Genomic DNA, 22,624 nt, shown 5'->3' with positions numbered 1-22,624 from the left:
GAGTCTGATTTGGACAGGAAGCCAACAGATAGACAGACTAGGATATCCCATCAGGCCTTTGTGTCTTCCCTTACGACCACCAGCTCTCATCCTTCAACCCCCTCCCCGTCTCCGCCTGATCTGCCCTCGCATACTAAATCCCTCTCTGAATTCAATCACACACACACACACACACACACTCTCCATACTCCGTATCAGACATCTGCTGCTCCACCAGCAGGTAGTTGGCCTGGAGAAGGGCAAGAGTCACCAGGGAGTAAGTTCATGCGAAGGCTACTAGTTCATGCACTTAGCACCTCTTCCCTGCATCACTGCTTCCTTACTTTGTTACACTTTTTAAGGGTTTAGTTTATTTTGACATAAACATGAGAAGAAAAAAACAAACAAGCAATGCAATCTGTGCGGATGAGATAAAGAAATGCCAAAGGGCATGTGAAATCATTTGACCCTAAAAGAAAGAATGACATCAAGATGACAAAGCCTGTGATGAATTGAGGACAGAAACCAAAAGGAAATCTTGTTTCCTCGTGTTTCACGGTTGCGTTTGCGATGTTATACATATTTTCAGTGATGTTGACACTCTTAATCAATTAACACATGTATTTAGTTTGACACACTCTTCAATCTCTAAGCTTTTTCCATACAATTCTCTGTTTTTTTTGGAGCTGCTGTGACTTGGTTAAAATCATTTGTAGGAAATCAGATGTTTATTTTAGAGGATGTAGCGTAGTACAAATCGCACAAACGTGTGGTTTCGTGCCGGTGTTAGTTTTAGTTCTGTTTGTATCTGCCTTTTTTTAATTGTCAGTAGAAGACACGACAGAATCCTGGCAAGATGTTCGATGTTGGATTTATGAAAAGAGCCGGGGCGGGTCATGAAGGTTCAGAGGAGCCGCATGACCCCTTTATCTTTCATTTCGGGCTGTTGGAACGCATTAAGCCGCTTCACTGTAACTTGAGGCGTGCTGTTGTCGTAAGATGAGAGATGGCGAGTGTGCTTGCTCTGCAGCAGCACACAGGCTGGCATCAGGGGACACATCCAAGCCATACCAAGCTGACAGTCCGGGTTGATTGACTGACTGTTTAGATGGCCGTTTGACTTGCTGGCTGGCTGCGTGACAGTGAGTGCTGTTAGCAGAAGGGAAGCTGTAATTAAACTAAGGTTTCCTCCTGATGGCTTAATCAAGCTCTGATCTTTTCAAATCATTTCACCACGTCATTACTTTGGCTCCATCTTTTATGACCAAACCAGTATATAGTGTATAGAGAAAAGGCTGTAACTAGGGGGCGGTCGGTGGCATAGTGGATTAAGCGGCCGCCCCATGTGTGGAGGCTACAGTCCTCGCTGCAGCTGGCCCTGGATTGAATCCCACATTTACTGCGTGTCATTCAAAAAAAAAAAATCCAAAAAAATAATCTTAAAAAAAAAAAGGCTGTAACTAGATCAACCCCACTAATATTTTAACATCGAGACAGATTACCGGGAAAGGGGAAGTTTTTCAGCTCTTGCCTTTTAATGCATAGCTTCCTCTTGCGGCAGCGTTCGACATGCACTTCTACATTACTTCCATTATTGCAAACAAGTTTCTTGAGAATTGGCCTCCAAGGGCAAAACGCTGCCCCAGGCCCAGAATTGATAGCCGGGCCACTGACAGCATGCTGGCCTACTAAAGTAGACCATGAGGGAAGGAGAGACCGGGGCATATACAAGCCAAGTACTGTCAACCTCCACTGCTGCCAGCTTATATGGACAGGGGACACTTGGGTGAAGTGGTTTGAGATGAGAAGTGTTACGTCCTTATGTGAGACACTCTTATGGACTCCCTCAAACACACACACACACACACACACACAGACGTACACATACACATACAGAGCTTGTCTCATCTCTTCTCAGCCTTGTCCCTGCTAATAACAAGCAACGTGACAGGACGTGTGTTTCCTCCTCACTGCTGGGAGCTCCTTCCTGGCTTCTGAACAAGCCAATTACCAGGGAACAAGCCTCTTCCCTGTAATACGGATGGCACTCCGCTTCAATACAGCGCGCGCGCACACGCACAGCCGTATACACTCAAGACACCTGTCAGGCTTCATGCAGGCAGATCTCCCATACCCACTCACAGGACTAGTGACAGCCCACAGCTATTAGCACGCCACTACTTTGAAGAGGCTTCACTTTCTTTTACTAGTTATTCCTCCTAATGTGCTTGCTCACATCGAATTCTCCGTCTGTGCGTTTGAGGCGTTAAGTGGGAGGAAAAGTGCTTTGGAGACGGGAATGGAAGGTTTGGTGTGTGTGAAGTGTGTGTGTGTGTGTGGCCAACGCAGTAGGGGTTTGACAGATATTGTCAGATTTCATATGAAATGATACAGCGCCACTAGGGATTCATTTGCTAATGGCACTTTTCACAGTACAGAGATGCCCGTTCCACTTTCTGTACCACTAGGTCTCCCTCCTCGCTGTCACGCTGAAATGGACAGTCATTGAAACTTTGGACTTGTTAATGTGAATCATGGGCCATCTCTTATTGAATTAGGTTTAGTACATACATGTGTATTTTTCTCATAACCCCCTTTTGACCACATCTTTTGTCTCGATACAGTGCCCAGAGCTCTTTGGTGAATGAAACATGCCCGGAAAAAGAGAACATCCCCAGAGGTCTGAACAGAGTCAACGCAGCAGGTGTATATACACACACACACACACACACACACACACACACACACACACACACACACACACACACACACACACACACACACATACATGCGCGCACACACACACATACATACGCGCACACACACACATACATACGCGCACACATGCACGCACACAGAGCTGCTTGAAAATATAGCTGCACATTTGCAAGGAGCGGACTTTTAATGGACTGATGCACTGCACTAGGTCATCAGTAAAGAGGGACATGATAGCTCTGTCATCACTTTCAGTTTAATGAAGAGCACATAATGTATGGAGAGAGTGATTGATTTGCATCGGACCACGCTTCCATCTAGTCAGCTGTAAGGGCAACTTGGCTGCATAATTCAGCCTGTCGCGCATGTTTGGGACAGACTTTGAGGCGAATCACCGCCTCCGTATCACGCCTCCTCCTCCTCTATTTGTTCTGTGTTTGCATAGAAATGTAACACCGCACTATTTGTTTTTTGTTGTGCTTTTTCCTCATCGCTTATTCACCTTCTTTAAAAAAAGTAATAGATAAATAAAGAAGCGGCATGGACAGAAATAATGGCTTTCTCACACAAAACAATAACACATATTAGTACTCACAGTGCGCCTCAGATCTCCATTTTAGGGATATTAAATGCAGCAATTAGGGCAGCGCTGTAGATATACAGCGGCTGCACGGGTGGAACTTCCTGCAATTAGAGACATGGCACTCTGTGTGAACTCTCAAAGGTGTCAGAGCTCATATCTCCCCCCTCCACCTGATCAGAAAGGCCCTGTGCCGGTGCAAAGGAGGGGTGGAGGGTAAAGGAGTGGAGGGGGGAGTTGGGGAGGGAGGGCTGAGGCAGGAGACTCAAGGCTGTTGCCATGTGTTGTTTTTCCACTACGTGATCTCTATACCGATGCGGTCGGCATTAATTTTTGATGAACCATCGGCACAGCATCCTCCCCTCTCGCCCTCTCATCCCATCCCAGCTCACCCCATTCTCTCTCTCTCTCCCTTCCCCTCTCTTACAGGCTTTTTTTCACCCACATATGTAAGCTCGCTTTCTTATATGCTGCACTTTTTTTTTTGTTGCTTTGGAGCATCTGTCTCGCCTCCTGGAACCTCGGTATCTTTGTCAAAGTAGCTGAGAGTGGTAGAGGGATTTGGGATGAACTTCTCTTTTTCAGTTTCCATATTTGCTACTGGAGGCTCAGCAAAGATTTCAATCTTAAGCAGACCGACTGCACGTTATGTAGATTGTCAAACAAGAGCCACTGTGTGTTTTTCATTGCTCAAAACCTGTTTGCTTTAGGCTACATGTCATCTGGAAAGTCAACATGCCAATGCTGCCTAGTAGTCTTAGTCTTAGGAATGTAAACATATACCAAGCAACTTCATCTGCAACTCCACCAATGAGAACCAACTATTAAAAAAGTTAGCACTTCAATAGATGATACATTCTTATCTATCAAAATATTTTTTAAACATATTTTTCAGATATTGGTTGAAACACCTTAAGGTCCATTATAGGCTGTTCAAGAAGTCTCGATTGCACCACATGGTCTTCTGTCAGCAGATGAAATTTTCCAAGCAATATTTGTCATGTTATCAGAGTTTCAAGGACTTTAATCTGTGTTCTTCTAACCAGTAATTGGTAGTGAATATTATTTCTGAACTGTGAAACATTCCTACTGCACCTCTATGTGCCGTAGTCTTGTAAAAAGATGACGGAGGAAAAGGTTTTGTGAGCTGGCTTTTCCATCGCTTTTATTTACATTTGTTCATTTGGCAGAAAGCTTCGTCCAAAGAAACCAACCCACAGCGGAGCAAGCTATTATATTTATTTATATTGAGGATTTGCTTACTAGTATTAAAGAGACACTCAGTGTTTGTCTCTTATTACTTCCTGTTGGCAGAGACAGTGGCATCAAGGGACTTTGTTGCTGCCCAATGTTGTTTTTGACTGATTAAATGGAGGTATCCTACATTTAAATCTTCACCAGTGGAATTTTAAAATGATGGTCACTTACGTTAATGCCAGTAAATTCTTTTGAGGCGCACTGAAAGCTGCAGTAATTTTGATTTGGGGGAATTAACGTAGCACTATTGCTCTTAGAGCCAGCGACAGAAGTAGTCTTCAAATAGTTTTAAATATATCCAATAACTGGCACAGGATACCTTTCTAACGCATTCCTCACAAATAGCATTGTTACAGGCTTCCAGCGGCTTTTTGGTCCAGGGATCGGCGGGCCAAGTGACACTTTACAGGAGTGTAGCAAGCAGACTGAGGGATATAAAGAGCAACACATACATTTTAACTTTTCTATTAAAGTGTGAAACGAGGGATTTATAGAAAAGGACAGGCGGATTTATCCTTTTCGTGCTTGTAAATGCTGAGCATGCAATTACCACTATAATAGAGGCGTTGTGTCCAAATTGGAGCCATTAAAGTGATTTAACAGTGCGTGGATTGGCCCTGGCATTTGCGAGGATGTGTACACATGGGGTGTAGTGGAATGGGTGTTTAATCACAGCATTTTAGAGCCCGGTAATAGCAGAGCAGACCATGTAGAGCGCTGACGTGCCACACAGTACGGCTTACTCATTAAGGAAACTGTAGTTCGGAATGGGCTCCACCCTCTGTTTGGATGTTTTTGATGTTTAGATTGGAAATATTGGTTTGCTTCATCGATTAACCTCATTTTTGGTACTGTACAACCACCTGTGGTCTGCTTTTGATGTTACGCTCACAAACTGTGAGCGCCGCTGTAAATGTAAATTAATATGATTTTTTTATATTCACAGTGAAACATATTTTCACAATGAAAATCAGATTGGCAAAATAACAATACAGAATGGTAGAATTATTGCATTGAATAAAGAATTGCTCTTTATCGCAATAAAGTTACTTGACTAGTGCAAAATATTGTATATCAGCATTTATGCAACAAAAATCTGCTGGCTGACTGTCTCTTTAGCTGGCAGCATTATTTCTGGCAGGATTTTATTTATTTATTTATTTTATTTATTGTAAGGTATCCTTGGGTGACAGAAAGGTGCCTATGAAATAAAATGTAGTATTATTATTATTATTATTATTGTTATTGTTATTCCATTACACTTTTTAAACCCTCAGCAGCCTACTCAATGACCACTGATGGTTGGACTACAACATCCATCCATTGTAACAGTCTTTTGTAGAGATTTTAAATTGGAATGTGCAGAGAAATATTATTATATACTGTATGAATATATCAGTTCATTAAACATAATCAGCCCTAGCAAATGTGCGCATTTCAAAACTTTTTTACTTAACTAATTGAACTTCTGTTTCTCAGCCTTTGCATCACATTTCTAAGGAGAACATAAAAGACATTCTTTGATAAACAGTCCTTTCCATTTCCATGTTTTTTTTCCCCCACCCTGCTCTTCAGCCTCTTTACTACTGCTGGATGGCATTTAATGCATCTTCTGCATCCTCAAAGACACCTCCTGGAAGAAAGAAATTCTCCAGGATGAATAGGAGCTAGCATTTTCAATATTTCCCTTATATGCTTTGAAATGCAGGAAACCCTTTCACTCTCTCCCGCACTGCTTCTTCTCCTTTCTTGCCCTCCCTGTTTCCTCCCTCCCTCCCCCTCCACCTCTTTTTGCCCCAGTGTGTGCTCTATGCCTGCTGGAGTGGAGCCCCTGTACAGGCGTGGCGTCCTGGGGAGAGCTAGTAAAGCATTTATTACGGGCTTTGCAGTTCTGTATTATACTGGCAAGCACAGAGCCACTCATGCTTGGCCTTTAACTTCCCTCTGAAGTTCAGCCATACATGAAAAGAGGGGGCTCTGGCCCGCTAATATATTCCTGGTTTAATATTGTATCAGGAAAAAGTGAGGGATGGGGTAAAGATGAAAAAAAAAACGGGAGAGGGAAGAAGAAAATTGTGTTTTTAAAAATGTAAATGGAATCCTTGAGAGTTCTTTTCCATGCCTGCTCACTGGTAGTTTGCTGATTAAATATCACGTGGTGACACTGGCAATGCCCAGCGGAGCTTTTGAACCCTGGATCTGTGAAGAATCCTTTTCGAGGCTTTGTGCGCGGGCTGTCTTCCATAACTTCCTCTCAAGTAACAATATAGGGACGAGCGGACAGGAAGCGAGGCTACTTTCTCACCACCACATTCATTCACTCGCCGACTGCCCCGATATTAACTTTGTTGGGCTCGGGGTGTATGTGGAAAATCTCTGTGTCTATAAAAGAGGAGAAGAGCGAGGCGAATTAGCTCAACTCTCCATCTTTAATTTTTTTTTTTTCCTCCCATTTTTTTTCCCTTGAAAGATCTCCCCCCTTTTTCTCATCACTCTTCTTAAATCGCATCCTCATTGGCGGGTCGTACTTTTTTAGGTCAGGCTCTTTTTTCTTTTTTTTTTTTTTGGTGTTTGGGGACATTTCAGTGGTATTTTATTGGTGTGTTCACCATGTGCAGGGGGACAATGGGCAGGACATCGGGCACACCCTAATTTTGGATTTCTCTCTTCTCTTCCGCCTCTTCTCTCTTTTGGGTGTGTATGTCCATTGTGTGTCCTGGTCGAAGGAGAGACCCTCCTCCACAGAGCTTGCAAGAGGAACCAAGTGGAAACAGTGCTTCAGATCCTGGCGCTTCCTGGCACGGACGTCAACGTTAAAGGTAAGACTTTCTCGCTTTCCCTTTTTCCTCTGTAACCTCACCGTCATCTCACTTCACTCCCACTGTTTGCTCGGGGCTTTCGAAGAGCGATTAACATTGGGCAAAAAAAAAAAAAAAAAGAGGAGAGTAGGAATAGGAGTGTGTGTGCGTCATCATTGAGGTTAACCTTTAGCTAAAATGTAAAGGGTGTGTCTAGAAAGAGCGGGGTGGGTTTGGAGGATCGGATTTATAGCTTTATGGTGACTTTGCTAAGCGAATTGAATGCCTTTTTGATATTTCAGAGTGACTTTATTTTGTCCCTTTTAGGTCAAATATAATGACTTGCCCTCCTTTTTATGGAAATGTTGTGCTGTTTCAAAGGTTTCTCCGATTTTAAAAGTGCCCTTTTTTTAATAGCAGCCCAAATTAACTTGCATTGCAGTGGGGGGGCGAGGGGGCTTATGCAAGAGGATGTCCAAAACATAATCAGACAGAACTGTGTGTTTTTAAATGGTCAAATTACCGCTGTCACTTTGCAGTTGTCTCTCAAAACGAGGCCCATGTCAACATTTTTAGTCAGATAAAACAGATTATGAGCTTCTCCAAATGGTGTTATTGACTTACCTATCCATAAACTCTTTTTGGAATGAATGCTGAATTTTAATCTTTTGATTTTTAATTGTTTTATAAATAAAACGTGGTCACTTTGTAACCTAAACAAGAATTTTAAATGGCGATATCCTAATAGCTAATCAGTTTTTAGCAGCCATAGTCACGTCATGTCAGTGTGCTTTGTTTTTTTTGCCAATTGAAAAGTCATTGATAAGAATTTCTTCAGGTTTAATCACTTTGCGAGGTGTCTCTCATCAGTTTCTCACAATTTTGGCACAGGTCCTCCAAGTTAGCCTTGTCTTGCTTATTTGCTAGGCAAGTTTTTGGCTGTCAGAGCTCAGAGATAGCCAACAACTTTGCTGCAACACTGTGGGTTAGCCCTCTCTGCAAGTCTCTCCAAACCTTTAATCTTTAATCACAGCACTGCAGTCAAGCATGACAACATATATTGGGAGGTCTACATTTGTATATACTGCTTTAACATTGAACTTTAGTAGACTTTTAAAAATCATCAATCTTTAAGAAATAACTGGATGGTTTTGATTATGGATTGATTATTCAGCTTCGGTATTGAGTGAGCATTATTTATGTGTGTGCCCATGTAGACCATGCAGGCTGGACGCCTCTGCAGGAAGCGTGCAATCATGGCAGCACCGCGTGTGTGGAGGCTTTGCTACGTCACCACCCCGCCCCCGTGGTTGACAACCAGGTGGGTGGAGTCACTCCACTGCATGACGCCCTGCTGAACAAACACATGGACATCGCTAAACTGCTACTGGAGCATGCAGGTGGGTAAACAACACAAAGTATTGGTTTCATAAAATGCAGCCAACGCTATAGTAATATTAGAATAGTAATATTATGCTGAGTAATATTGGTCTTTTAAAATAGCTGCTAAGTGGCACATCAGTACTGATGCGAGTAGTCGTGTTTTACATAGGTTGAGAATATATTTGTGGTGGTTCGCCCTCAAGGTGGTGAACTCCAACATCCACACTTACTTAAGAGTTGGCTGCAGCTTTGCATTTCTGATTAGGAGAGTCATTTTTCTAATCTGTACAATGGATGGATGAATGCACTTGAATGCACCATTCTGGCAGACTTTTCAGTTCATCTACATTTCTAGCTGCATTTTGTTTTTTCAGCTTTTTCCTTATAAAACAAATGTATATTATAAAAGTCCAAAACTGTCTTTAAGACCATCATGAATGATTCATATGAAAATGGACAGTATCCAGGCTCATTCAATCAGAATAGCACCAGACTTTACATTAGTTTCTGTGACACTGACATTGGTCTTGGTGTTTTTTTTATTTTGGCAGTACCATTACTCAGGCAGATTCAATTAAAAAAATTGCTACCCTAACTGTATGTTACATGTTTATATTTCCTAATTGGATGCGATATACTCAACTGTTTTCATATGTTTTCATGTAATCCATCTTCCTTGAAATGATTCATTAAACCTAATGGCCCCTGTCACACTGATGGAATCATATAATGTTAAAATAAAACACCTTTAACTTGTGTAGCCAGTCGGCTGCCAAGAGAGCTAATCTGTAGAATTAGCCATTTAGCTAATGATTTACTGCAGTGGTGGGCTGCATGTCACCGTTGCTGTAGCCAAGTCAATTTAATGTAGCCAACAAATGTTGCGGGGCTTACTGACAGATTGAATGCTGCTTTCGACCTTATTAGCGGGGCCAGTTTTATCTTAACTAGCCTCCTGGTAGGGCGAGGGACCTGTTGATGGTGGGGCTTTTAAAGGGCCACTCCACTGATTTGACACATCGAGTTCAGTTTATTTGTCACAAAGATTAGTATTCAGCCCGTGGAGGCAGTCGTATAATGTCTCATGCGGCTCTGCAGGGAGCTTTCCAAAGACTGGAAACATAACCCTGATGATGTCAGATTGTTTTTTGCAGAAATGCCGCATTACAAACCGAGGGTGGGTACTTTTGAAAGACATGCAGGTAAAAAGGTATTTACCTGGCATGGAGGATCTGTTAATTTGCATTATGGGAAATGTAGGATATAGGGTTTTGATCTATACCTAAACCATCTATACCTAAACTATGCCTTTTATGTCTACATTTGTTTTTTTTATTGTCTTAAAGGTCAAATCTGATGTTTTTAGATAAGATACAAATGGCAAATCTATTAGAATCTGTACTTCTGGTCACCTACAGCACACATGCAGTGTGCCCAAGACAAACAAATTTGATACTAGGGCCCCAGAGAGCCGTAGCAGTTGTCTGCTTCCTCACTGCATGATTTCCAGATCATCTTTACCATCTCGCCCTCTGCCCCCCCCACTGCTTGACTTCATAATCCTCATGCAATCTCACGCTGCAGTTTCTGTCCAAACAGATTACAGCATCACCTCATAAGATGTCTGTTAACGTTGTTTTGACGAGATTAGAGGAGTCAGGATCCGCCGCTTTGCAGAATTCACATGCAGTTTTTTTTTTTGTGGTGGAAATGTGTCACAACACAACGAGCTTGTGCGCCTGCATGTTTGCGTGCCACATACAGTCTGAGCTCAGGAGGGTTGAAGTGAGCGTGACGGGTGTCGGAGCTCACGAGAGGGTGGCGTCGTTTGGATGTGCAGCAGCAGGTGGCAGAGGAAATATGTGCATGTGTGCGTTTTTTGGGGGGAGAGCGGGGAGGGGTGTCATTTACCAAGTCTCCCATGTAACATACCTCTGCCTCTGCTCACTTCTCAGTTTGACTAATTATAGTTAATTTGATTCGACTTTCCCATTAACACATGTACATATTCTGTCCTCAAAAAATAAATTAGACTGGGATTGTTTAGTCCCGGAGAGGAAACAAGAGAGCGCTCCTTTTTTTTTTTCTTCTTCTTCTTCTTCTTTTTCTTCCCTCCTTTCCTCTAACAGGAGGGAGAGCAAATTAAAAGAGGTCAGAGCAGCTATCTGTATCTGTAAAATTGGAAGAGGAAGGGAGAAGGAGAGAGTGTGTGTGTGTGTGTGTGTGTGTGTGTGTGTGTGTGTGTGTGAGAGTGTGTGAGAGTGTGTGTGTGTGTGTGTGTGTGTGTGTGTGTGTGTGTGTGTGTGTGTGTGTGCAGCAGACGTCTGGCCTGCTGTCTAGGCCGGGTCTCTTCGCAGGGACCCAACAGAACAACAGGAATGAGAATACTCTCGATTTGAAACACCTGCAGGCTTGCACATTATACTTCTTTTTTCTCTCTCTCGCTCTCTCCTGACTGTTTGCTATTTCCTCACACCTTGATGGCGGGTTGTCTAAAGGCTACAGCAGGGAGCTGGTGAGGAGGTGGTCCTCTTGACTCCAGGCTATACTGTCTCTCTGTGATCCGTGATCTCCATCTGGTTGCCATGGACACCATCGATAGGCCATTTTTTTTCTTCTTCTCGTTTTTTTAAATCCAGGCTGTTAAATGTGGAAAGTTTTGGCTTTGGGGCGACATCAGGCTTACTTACCGTAACCTTCTTTATGTTGTTGTTCACTCCAGTTTTTTTTTTTTACTTTAAACTCAAGCTGGACTTTTATGCTTGTGGCTGCATTTCTAACATCCATACATCAGACTACCTCTTAAATTTTGGGAGAGTCCCATGATAGGAAAACAGGCTAGTGGGCCAGATGCATCTCTGTTCCTCTCTCTCTCTCTTTATTATAATACTGTGTTTTATTCTTCTGCGTGCCTGAAACGTCTCCTGAAACTATATTTCCTCATTGAGGTATTCACACTGCTGTCCTAGTTGTTTCTAACAGACAGGCCGAACCTAGCTGCCAAGGTTTTGGTAGGCCAGAGAGGGCAACGCTGGCACTGGCACACCAACAAAGCCTTTATTTGGGAGTGATCTCACCCCTTTGTAAGCCTGTCTGCTTGGAGGCCTGGGCTCTTTATATGTGTGTGCGTTTTTAGGGGTGAATTTTAGGGGAGGGGAGGGGGGGGTGGATGATTCCCACCCCCTACCCCCTCTACCTCAGTCCCTCCAGGCTTATGGAGCTGGCAAGGAAAGGATGCCATGGCTGAGGGCAAGGCTGACTCTGCTCTCCTCCTCTCCTCCTCCCATTGCTCAAGGCTGCCCCACATGACCCTATGTATAAGTGTGTGTGTGGGTGCATGGTTGGCTTGTTTTTACACACTATGGAAGTGTCCTTGCCCATATATCTTGGTGTATGTGTACGCACGCACGAACATTTTCCTCGAATCTCAAGTGCTGTAATGAGTGTACGCTCGCTTGCAATTAAGTGTCTGACGCTCCCTGTGCCCCTTCCTCAGCTGGTAGGAGTGTTTAAATTTTGCAGGGTGGCGAGGGCAGCCGGTACCCCTGATTGGAATGGAAAATGACCCGAAGCCTTTAGCTGTGCATTTCAGACCTGGCGCATACACACACACACATATACACAGACAGAGAGAGGAGGCGTGTCAGTGAGCAAAGGGGGTGGAGAGATAAAGAAAAGGGCCTTTAAGCTGTCACCACTCGGCCCTGTGAGCGTAATCGCTGATGGCGTCCTCAATACAGCCCACCATGTTAGTAAGCACAGCCAGTCCACCTCGACTTGTAAACACACACACACATACACACACACACAGACTCATTTAGATGCCTGGATGGGGAAACAGTATAGGAGCAGAAAGAACTGTTCAGGTGTGTGTAAAAGTGTTTTTGTCGTTTCTCTTTTGTCTAATTGGTTGGCTTGAGTCAAGTTCAAAGACGAGTCAGAGAGGTTGCCACATGACTGCCTCCTCAATTCCTCAAATTCTATTTGTGCACACACAAACACACACGGTTAATGCACGGCGTTCCGCGGTCCCCGCAGATCTTAACGTGAACCGGTTGTTTGTGGAGCAGAAAGATGTCATTTGCTCGGTGGCACAGGAAACACACAGTCCCCTCGGACCGCTGTAGTCAGTCATGGTTTGTCTCTGTCTGTTTGTCTATCTCTGTCATAGATACACACACACACACACACACACACACACATAGCTTAGACACACTCGGGCCTCTTCACTGTCAACATGCTAAAGAAAGTTCATTCTGCTCAGCACTTATTTCCCTGTGGGTCCTGAACTGGCAACTGCGAGGAGATGAGCCTTCGTACTATCAGAGGTGAGGCAGTGTTTGGAGCCCTTGGCGTCACTCGGGTGTGCTGATGTTTCAGCTGCAGGTTTCTCCAGGCTGTATTTCAAGGACTTCCCTCGCTGGGGATTTTTTTTTTTTTTTTGACTAGATTCTTCTTCTGTCTCTCGCTATCCGAAACCCCTCCACCCCTCCAACCCCCACGTGCAAGCTTTCTTTCTATGTTTCGGGGTTGGTTGCCAGGATTAAGTCTAGAGGTCTATCCAACAGTTTCCCCGGGTGTTCCTCAACGTGCTCCAAGAGGAGTGAGAGACCCCTTTTTTCTCATATGTGTGTTTTCTACAGATGAAGGCCAATGAGAGAATCAAAAGAGGTTCATGATGACGATTTTGCAGTTTATTACCAAAGGGTTTCTTACAGGTTACCTATGCCCAGCACCACCTTTTCTAGTGTACAAACACACACATTCTGCCCTTTTTAAATAGCTGCAGCATTTAGTGAGCATGAAGGCCACGGGGAGCTAGCGCCGGTGAAAAGAAAAGGGTAGAGGCCAAGGTACATTAAACCATTTTTATTTATTTTGCTGTCCTCTTTCACTAACAAGGCTCTGCTGGAGTTTAATGTCGTATATTTATTTGTAAGGACTACATAATAACTGAGAGGGGTGAATTTTTGTTGAAAACACGCTCTTCTATAGTCCACAAAGCCGAGTTTCAAGGTTTAGCTTGTTTCTTTTCTTTGCTTGCGGGTTGATTTTTTTTTTTGAAGAAGAAGAAAAACAACATGGTCAGAGGACCATGTTGTTGGCCATGAAGATCATTCTGTGTGCCTGCGCTTCAGCCCTGAACTTAAATGATCATATAGTCAACAAGAACAAAACGGCATCACCTCATTCCCCACCCCCTCCTAAATTAAAACATTCAGCAGCAAACCCAGAAGAGATTGAATAGTATATTGAAAAAAAATATATATATAGACAAGAGTTTTTTTGACTTATTTGAAATTCATTAACCAGAAGTCAACAATGGGTGTTGAAAGTTGGCAATAGAAGGTGTTTGAACTCCGGTGGAGTGCGGTCATATAGTGAAAATGAAGTCTCAATGAAGACACTCAGCAGCGCCAGTTAAAGTGTGTTTGCTCAGAGCTACACCCTGCAGTGTGTATGCGGAATGTACTTTTGAAAGAGTCTGGTGCCGCAGTAAGGATGGTGCATACAGTGGATGCATTTATTTATTTATTTTTTTCGTTCAGTGTTGTGAGTTTAACTTTGCCATCACAATGTTAATGTCAAATCAATTTTATAAAAAAACTATACATGTTTCTTTTTTAGAGTTTTTTTAACTATAAAAAATTTCTCTATTGCTTCTCGTGGTATCTAAGCACAGACCTTGAAGGTGTAGTCTCTATAGAAAACGTCTGTGGATTATACAAAGTAACAGGAACATTGTGTCTGTCAACAAAAATGTTTTTTTATTTTTATGTCATTTTCATGGTCTCCTGAGGACGGTCTTTGGTGATCCAGACTTTCTGTCCCCACAAGCCAGTTAAAGTTGGTCAAATATCTCTACTGGAATGGATTGGCACAACATTTTGTATAAACATTCATGATTTCCAGACAATGTATGCCCTTTAACCTTCCTCCTCCATCAGCCTCAGCGCTACTTTGTGTTTGGTGTTAAGCAAATATTCCCGTGCTAACAAACTAAAACAACACCGTTAACACTTAATACCTGTTAAACATCAGCGTGTGTTGTCATTGTAAGACTGTCAGCGTGTTGACGTTGGCATTTATCCCTTGAGTACAGTTAAAAAGACACTAGCATGACTAGTTGACACTAAACTAACAACTCACCTGTCTTACCTTTGCACAGTGCATGTTAATTATTTTAAGTACAGCACAAACATCGAGGTTTAACGCGAGCATTTAAAGGGAAAACAAGTTTAAAAGCATCATTACGGTAATTGAACAGCTTTTATCTATATCTATATTTTACATAATTTGAATATTTGATCAGTAAACGTGTCCACCCTCAATTCCCCATATACAAAATATTAGTGCAGCTGTCCTGTTCGTCAAAGATCCCTTTAAAAACAAACCCAGTAAATCAGTTTGCACATGCATTTGCGATGCTGACGTGACGTCAGTCGAACTTTTCACCTCACAGTCAATCAACTTCATCGGCTTTTTCCGTGCAGCGTTGTCTGGTTCTGGTTCTGACTGTGACAGCAGGATTTAAATAATGCAACAAATATGAAACATTTCCTCATTTTGAAGTGTATCCTCCTGTTTTCTGTTAAAAAAGTGACTGCTTATGACCAAAGGTCAAGAACGGAGCCCGTGAGAGCTCTGCAGCATTCTTGTGCGTCTTTATCTCACTCTTCATGGATTGAGTCTGAAGTTGTGTGCACGTTAATGAAATCATAGGAAACTGTTCATTTGCTTGCACGTGATGATTCAGTGCATGATATATTATTAGAGTTATGGCAGTGATTAGCCTCCTCTGATTCAGGAGAGCAGTTAAAGAGTTCAGGGCTCCACTCTGATTATTTAAGATGCTCTCCACACCCACCGCTGATCAGCGTCCAATGAATCACAGCGTATCTCACTAGAGGTGTTGGAGTGGCAGGGGATTACATAAAGCTAGCAGTCGGTGGCCGTTGCTTTTATATCTTACCCCTTATCTGCCCCACCTCCTCACTGAGGCTATGATCCAACTGTAATCTGTGCCTGACTAGGCTGTGTTTGGGCGAGGAGTCCAGGTAATACGGTAATCACACGCACAACCTGTTAAGATGACACTCACCTGTGAATGAGAGGACAGAGCCTGTCACTGGATACAATGACGTTAGTAGAATTCAAGTTAAAAGGGAACTATTGCAGAGGCACTGTTCCCCTTCACCTATTATGGGTATACAGAAGATACTGACCTTCAACCGATGGAACTTCCTATCAAATATTCTTTTATACTCTGACTATCAAGGTAGAAAATGGGAGAAAAATATCAGTCAGCGTTGAGACACTGAGAGGGAATTTAGCATATTCCCATAGTCTGACTGGTCTTTTTCTCGTTCCTGCATCTGATGCCTCTGCGCTGGCTGCTTTGGTGCCTCACTTGGTTGGCCTTGTTGTTTTTGCTGTGGTTTCTAGTCGCTAGCTAGCAGCTCCCTGTGGATATGTGATGCCGTGCCCCTGGCTGCAGTTCACACACTCGCCCTGCCTCTCTTATTCAGGCAGCGAGGGGGGAAAGAGAGAGAGAGAGGGAGAGAGAGGGAGAGAGAGAGGATGTTTACCATGCTGTGGAGCTGCCTGCTTCCCAGCTTGTCTGCCTCAACCCCAGCCTCAGACCAGAGACAGAGAGAGAGAGAGAGAGAGAGGGGGATAGAGAGAGAGAGACATAGGGGGAGGGAGCACTGCATCTTTCTTTCCCTCCCTCCCTCCCTCTTTTTGCGCCAGTTTTCCCCTCCTCCCCTCTTGCTTTTATATTTCTTGTCTTCGCCTGCCCTCTAAAGGCCAAAGGGCTTTGCGCTCTGTATGTATATGTGTGTGTGAGAGTGTGTGTGTGTGTTTATGTGTGTGTGTGTGCATGTGTGTGTGTGTATGGCAGTCAGACTGCATCTGGCTGGTGCATCAGGCAGTGGCTTTTGCTCGGCATGTGCATTTCCTCCCTCTGCTCTAGCTTCAGAGAGCTCAGGTCTGAGCAGGGCATTTTCTCATTCATGTGCACACACACACACACACACACACACATACATATATATATATATATATATATATATAAAGGATGGTGTAATTACCCTGTGCTCTCATGTAATCCCCCAGGTGTTGTATTTATCTCCACTGCAGCATATCTGACACCCAGCGCCAATACCTGGATTCACTTCAGTCGCTGTCCCTGCACCAAAAGAATCCCCCAGCCTTTAGTCACATAACAGCGTGTGTGTGTGTATTACATTACAAACAGCTCGTGATGTTATTTTCACGTCTTCTGATAGACCATATGTAATTTAGCACTGGCTACGACCGTTGACGTCTTAAGCATTAAGTGCAGTTGAGCCGTGCGGCGTGAACATTAGAGTTTGTTTTATATGCCGGGATGGATAATAAGGAAGCGAGTGATTTCCTCATCCAGTGGGAGAGACGTACATGTATAGATGGGGAGGAGGAGAACAAATTAAAAATCCCGGAAAAGCAAAAGAAACAAGCTGACGCTTAATGGAAATAAAAAGTCGAGCAGGTAAACATGCAAATGTGACAAACAGCAGACGGCACGCACCGGCAGACACAGTTAGCTTTCAGGCAGACAGATCAACAAATCAAACACGCAGCCAATACAGTCAGGCAAGCCGAGCCCAGGGCCGTGCTGCAGGGGGGGCCCCTCTCCTCCCCACACCAGTGTCATCCACTCTGGATTGGAGCCTGTCTGTCAGACACTGGTTTGACACGGTGATGTCGGGTGTGTGTGTGTGCTGGTGGGCAGAGCTGTGGTTGACAGAAGGAACGCTCGAAGAGACATTTGCTTTTAGTCCAATCCACCTGTTATGTTGTTTTGGGTGGGATTTTTATTTATTTTTTTTCAGACACTCTCACAGGAGAGTAAAAGAGAACTGCAGCGCAACACGATTTTTATTGTTTGACAATACGGTTGTAAAATGGGAATCTCACTTGTAGTGTAAGTGCTGCTTTGTCTGGTGCTTTATGCTTAAATTATCCCTATTTCTGTGATCTGAGCCATTTCCCCATGAGAGGAGAGCATACTGTAGGAGTTTCATCTTATTTAACGGATGCATAGAATTTATGCATTTCAAAAGTGACTTGTGTAACTTAATTTAGAAATGTAGTTCATGCACATATATGCTCCCTCTCTCTGCTCTGTGTATTCCATTCACCTGAGTATTTTTGGCCCCATTTTTGTGTTCACTCTGAAGCAGTTTAAACGTCCCTGTGTTCTGCCAACTCAACTATAATTGTTGGTGAAAGGAGAGGCATTAAGTAGGAGTGGGAGAAGTAAACCTTGTCTTCCTTTTTCCCTTTTTTTTCCCTCCATGTTGGGTTTGAAAAACACTCCAATTTTTAGGTTTGTGGCTCGAAACCCAAGCACTCTGTAGCACCTTACAGGCCCCATGCGCAGCTCAGTCCAAGGCTGGCTCTCTCAAAGGAAGGCACGGAACGCTTTGTGAAGAAAAAAACATCCTTGGTCTTCAAAAGCCATCCCATCTTTCTTTTTTTCTTTTTTTTTAAAAGAGAGAGCTCATCCGGAAGGGGCAAAGATGGATCCATTTTCCAGCAGACTTGATGTTGTGTCTTCTTGTGTGCCTATATGGGATATTATAGTAGTAGTGGCTTTTATAAAAATCCACATTCTGGTGGACCTGAACCCTCTCTACTGTCTGTCCGCCATGGTTGGCTTCACACATTACAGCCACTCCTACTGGATGAGCGTAATAGCGAGGACAGCTTGTTATAGAAACCTGGTGATTATGACCTGCTGTGAACAACCTCGCTCTCTCTCACATACACACCACGTCGCCCCCGTCTCCCTCTCCCTCCCCCCTCTTGCCTTTCTCTTGTGGCCACTTTGATCAAATCTGCGCTCTTACGTCCTTGACTGCTGGCCCCGATGCCTGACCCCTGCATTTGAAATTTCTCCGCTTATGTAAAAGTTTATGTAGATGAATGCCACAATTTATGCAGATTCAGTTTTTGCCACTCAGGCTTGAAGCACTAAAAGGTAGATGAGCGCTGACCTTCCCCGCTAACAGCTACGTGAGCTCTCACCGATTATCTCATAACTGCTGCACACAGTGTTGCTTCTGTGGCAGACAGAGAGATGGAGAGCAATTTCAGAATTCATAACCATTCCATTTTTAACTTTTTTTTTCAAACAGTGTCATTTAAAACAAGGCTGTCTTTTTGTCAAAATGGCATTTAGGAGGCGTAGAAAGTGTGGTCTATGTCACAATGCACCACACACACACACATACACACACATATGATTGTCCCTCCTTTTAAAACATCATGCCTCCTGCAGACCCACAGTGTCTGTCAAACAGAAACAACTGCCAGCGGTGGTATCAAGCAGCCAGTCTGCGTGTCACGCTGAGCCTCCACAGAGCCGTAAACTCGGCAAGTGGCAGCGGCAGCATTGCCTAGGTTGAACAAGTCAAGTGTCATCAAGAGCAGTTTGCCATAGAAATGGGTCTATCTGAAAGCAAACAAAGGGCTCACACTTGACTCGACCCGCTTCCATGTAGGCTAAGTGCGCACGGGCCTGTCTGACACTGGAAAATGGCTTTCAGTCTTGAACAGACAAAGCAGAGGAGTGGAGAGAGAGGAGACGGTAAATGTCACCGTTATAACTTTCCTGGCGGGAACAAAGTGTTACATTCAGCTGCAACTGTCACGTCCAGTTTAAAGGAAGTGAAGCAGGAGTGAAAAGGGAAAGTCAAAGTAACTGGAGAGGCTTTGAATGTTAGATATTTATTTTATGCTTTTTTTTTAAGTTGATGTACCTCACCTGCCTCTTCACTTCAATAAGTCACTCAAAGTGAAAGTCTAGACAGTTTTTTATTTGTATCTCAGTCACAAATGACTTTTACTAATGTAAATTTGCTGCTCTGAATCTTTACAAACCTCGTGCTCGCATCTTTATAAAGAGTGAACTTTTCTGATATCACAGTCGTGGCTTGTTGCGAGGTTGACACCGCCCCTCTCTGTGTTAGTCTTACCGATGATAGCGATGAGCTCACTCACAGCGTTACATCAAAAAGCACCAGTAGGAAGGCAGAGCTTCGATCGGGTCGCTAACCCTCCGTGCATTTTACACAAACACAAAGTGACCCGCCAGTCACACCGTTAAGACAAGGTGTCAGCTGAAGTTAGTGTCGAAGTGAGTTAAAAGCCCTGGCTGGCACCGAGGCCCAGTGGGGAAAACAGCTGTTTGCTTTAACTTCACTGCAAGTGTGTGTGTGTGTACGTCAGGAGAGTTTGTGCATGTGGATTGTACAGGATCTGCAGTGTGTGTGTGTGTGTGTGTGTGTGTGTAATATTTATATCTGTTGCTGTGTCCGACCGTTGACCCGTGCAGCATCTCTTTCCGCCTTATTTGATAATGATGCTGCAGCCTCCAGTAGCTCGCCTGCATGTCACTGAGTCATGATGTTATCGCTGATGCCTCAGCTGGCTGTTTACATTAGACTCATTAACCTTCTAGTCTCAGACCAGTCAGCCATTTTTAAATCAAATATTTCAAATCGGATCAAACCCTAATGTATTACAGCTCTTCAAAACCACAGGTGGATGTGAGCTAATATTCTCAGTCACCAAATGTTCTGTGGTAATCCCTTTATTTCTTTAAATCTGGAACTTGAAAGATGAGCTTTAGTGAAAGGAGAAAATACTGGGAGTGGGACAAAGAGTATTTCTGTTCACAAATTGCTCCAGTGAATATAATTTCATTGTGTTTCAAAAACCTGCTTGTATGCACTGGCAAAGACTAAAACCAAAGACATTTCCTGTGTATTTGTATTTTATTTTAGTTTTAAGTACACAGAATCATTGCAGCCTAGTTTTTATTTTTATTTCAGTTTAGTCAACTATAATAACCTTTCTACAGACTTGAGAGTAACAAACATTGTCTTTGTGGATTCATATCAGGTCCAGCAAACACTACAACTATGATACCACCGTTCAGGCTTAGACCCTGGGTATTTTATTTTGGATTGTTTCAGACAGATCTGTGATGACGTGTGATTTGTTCTGCTTAAATATACACACAGTTTTTACACACACATTTTACTATATGTGGTCTTCTTATTGTTGATATTTCTCAGAGTCTAAGTATTAATGTCTTGTCACATTATGCAGTATAGATACAGTTTGGCCTCCTAGTGAGAAACAAAGCTAATAAAAATATTATTGGTACATCCCACTAAAGCTCCTCCCATGCTTTTGAGTAATATTTCACTTTATTTATTTTTTATTGTCATCATGCGTGAAGGCTCTGACATGCTCAAAGCACCTGTATGTGCACTTTGTCTCGAGCTCTCCAACAACTGAATACATGTTGTGCTCTCATCCTTGCGCTTTCACACGGAGACTTGTCTTTGTTCAATGGAGCCATTAGCAGATCTTCTTAAAGACGCTCTCTCTGTCTTTGTAGAATGTTGGTGAAATGTTTGGAACTAACAGAACAAACTTGTGTTTTCAGTTCTGTAGCACAATTTTAAATTACTCCCACAGTAAAAAGTATTTACAGGCAAACATTTGCAGTCACGAGTTGTTTCCTCTTGCTACAGCATTTTTATCCATGCACACGATCTTTTCAGGTGCTTTGGTTGCAGAAATGCAAGCTGTGTATTTTGTACAGTGTGTGCCACACCTGCAAGGAGCATGTAATAGTCTTGAGTTGTGATAGTTGCAAATCATGGTGTGATCCTGTATACCTCTGCCCCCTCCAGGCTCAGCTCTCCTGGAGCAGACCAATGGAAATGGGCGGACTGCACTCGATCTGGTCTCCGCTACAAGTCAGAAGGAGGAGCTCCTCCGCAGCGCGCAGGTCGGAGACTCGGCCCCTAGAAACAGGGCAGCGACTGAGGTCTTGAACCTGCCCCTGCTGGAGTCTGGATCCTGTCTGCTGGCTCACCTCATCTTCTCCTACCAGCAAGAGAGGGGCCTGTCCAGCTGCACGCAGCCCAGCGACAAATCCCACAGCCTGGGCTACAAGCTGGTCAGGGCCCTGGAAGCACACGCTCTCCAAAGAGTGACCGTGGGCTGGATGGACCAGCGTGCAGTGAGGCTAGTGGAGGATGCAGAGACACTGTTGGAGCTAGGCAGAGGGAGTTGCTTAGGTCAGGTGTCTCAGGCAGTGAAAGGGTGCAAAGGAGAGAATACACAGTTCCTCATGGAGATACTGGAGGATCTTAAGTCTCGGGGAGAAGCGTTGGTGGCTCACCACTGACATCAACGATCAACATACTGAAAAAAAAAGACTTGAATGCACTTGTGACTGTTAGTTACATAAAACCATTCTAAGGCCTTAGAATGTGTACACTGATAACAAATGCCTCCAAAACTAATGTGGCCTCCTTTTTATGTTCCCATTCAAGTAAAATGGGTAATCGTGTTTTTGAAGATAGCTGCATGTGAGAAACCTTTTAGACAACATAGTTTGGATATATTTTACTGCCGTGTTTTGGTTTAAAATATTTTATACAAATATTTCTAAAAATGTATTTATGTTGCATGTTTTTATTATAACACTAGCATTTCTGTACAGACTGTTTACTACCTCAAGTTGTTTTGTACAGATACTTTTCATCATGTAAATTTTTGTCACGTTTATTTATATCAAAATAAATTAAAATAGCTGCCAATGTGTTAAGATATTCTGACGGCATTAAATCAGCAAAGTATTTTATACTAATAAATCAGGGGGAAATGGCTACTGCAGTGTGAGGCTGAAAGGTGCTCTAACAAATGGCTTCATGTGGGGGCCCACGGTGTAAAAAAAAAAAAAAAAGTAAAACCAGTTCTCACAGATGACCTCCTGAGATGCTTGAGGCACTGATGTGCACTCAGGGGTCTCAGCCACACAGACAGCATTGAGGAATGAGCC

The 22,624-nt window shown here is 43.4% G+C and overlaps 1 protein-coding gene across 1 annotated transcript in view; it reads left to right on the top strand.

Moving 5' to 3' along the window:
* The window catches only part of slf1 (SMC5-SMC6 complex localization factor 1), a 29,396-nt gene extending 6,868 nt beyond the window's left edge, over positions 1-22,528 (top strand). The window contains exons 15-18 of the mRNA XM_027277654.1: positions 2,604-2,683; positions 7,258-7,350; positions 8,547-8,729; positions 21,468-22,528. Coding sequence (XP_027133455.1) covers positions 2,604-2,683; positions 7,258-7,350; positions 8,547-8,729; positions 21,468-21,967 — 856 coding nt within the window. The 3' untranslated portion in view covers positions 21,968-22,528. The remainder of the gene's footprint in view (positions 1-2,603; positions 2,684-7,257; positions 7,351-8,546; positions 8,730-21,467) is intronic.
* The last annotated feature ends 96 nt before the right edge of the window (positions 22,529-22,624 follow it).

The sequence above is a fragment of the Larimichthys crocea genome, chromosome III, assembly GCF_000972845.2.
Source record: "Larimichthys crocea isolate SSNF chromosome III, L_crocea_2.0, whole genome shotgun sequence".
Classification (NCBI taxonomy): Eukaryota; Metazoa; Chordata; class Actinopteri; family Sciaenidae; genus Larimichthys; species Larimichthys crocea.
Note: the sequence above shows the minus strand (reverse complement) of the source record. Positions and strands in the feature narration are given on the sequence as shown.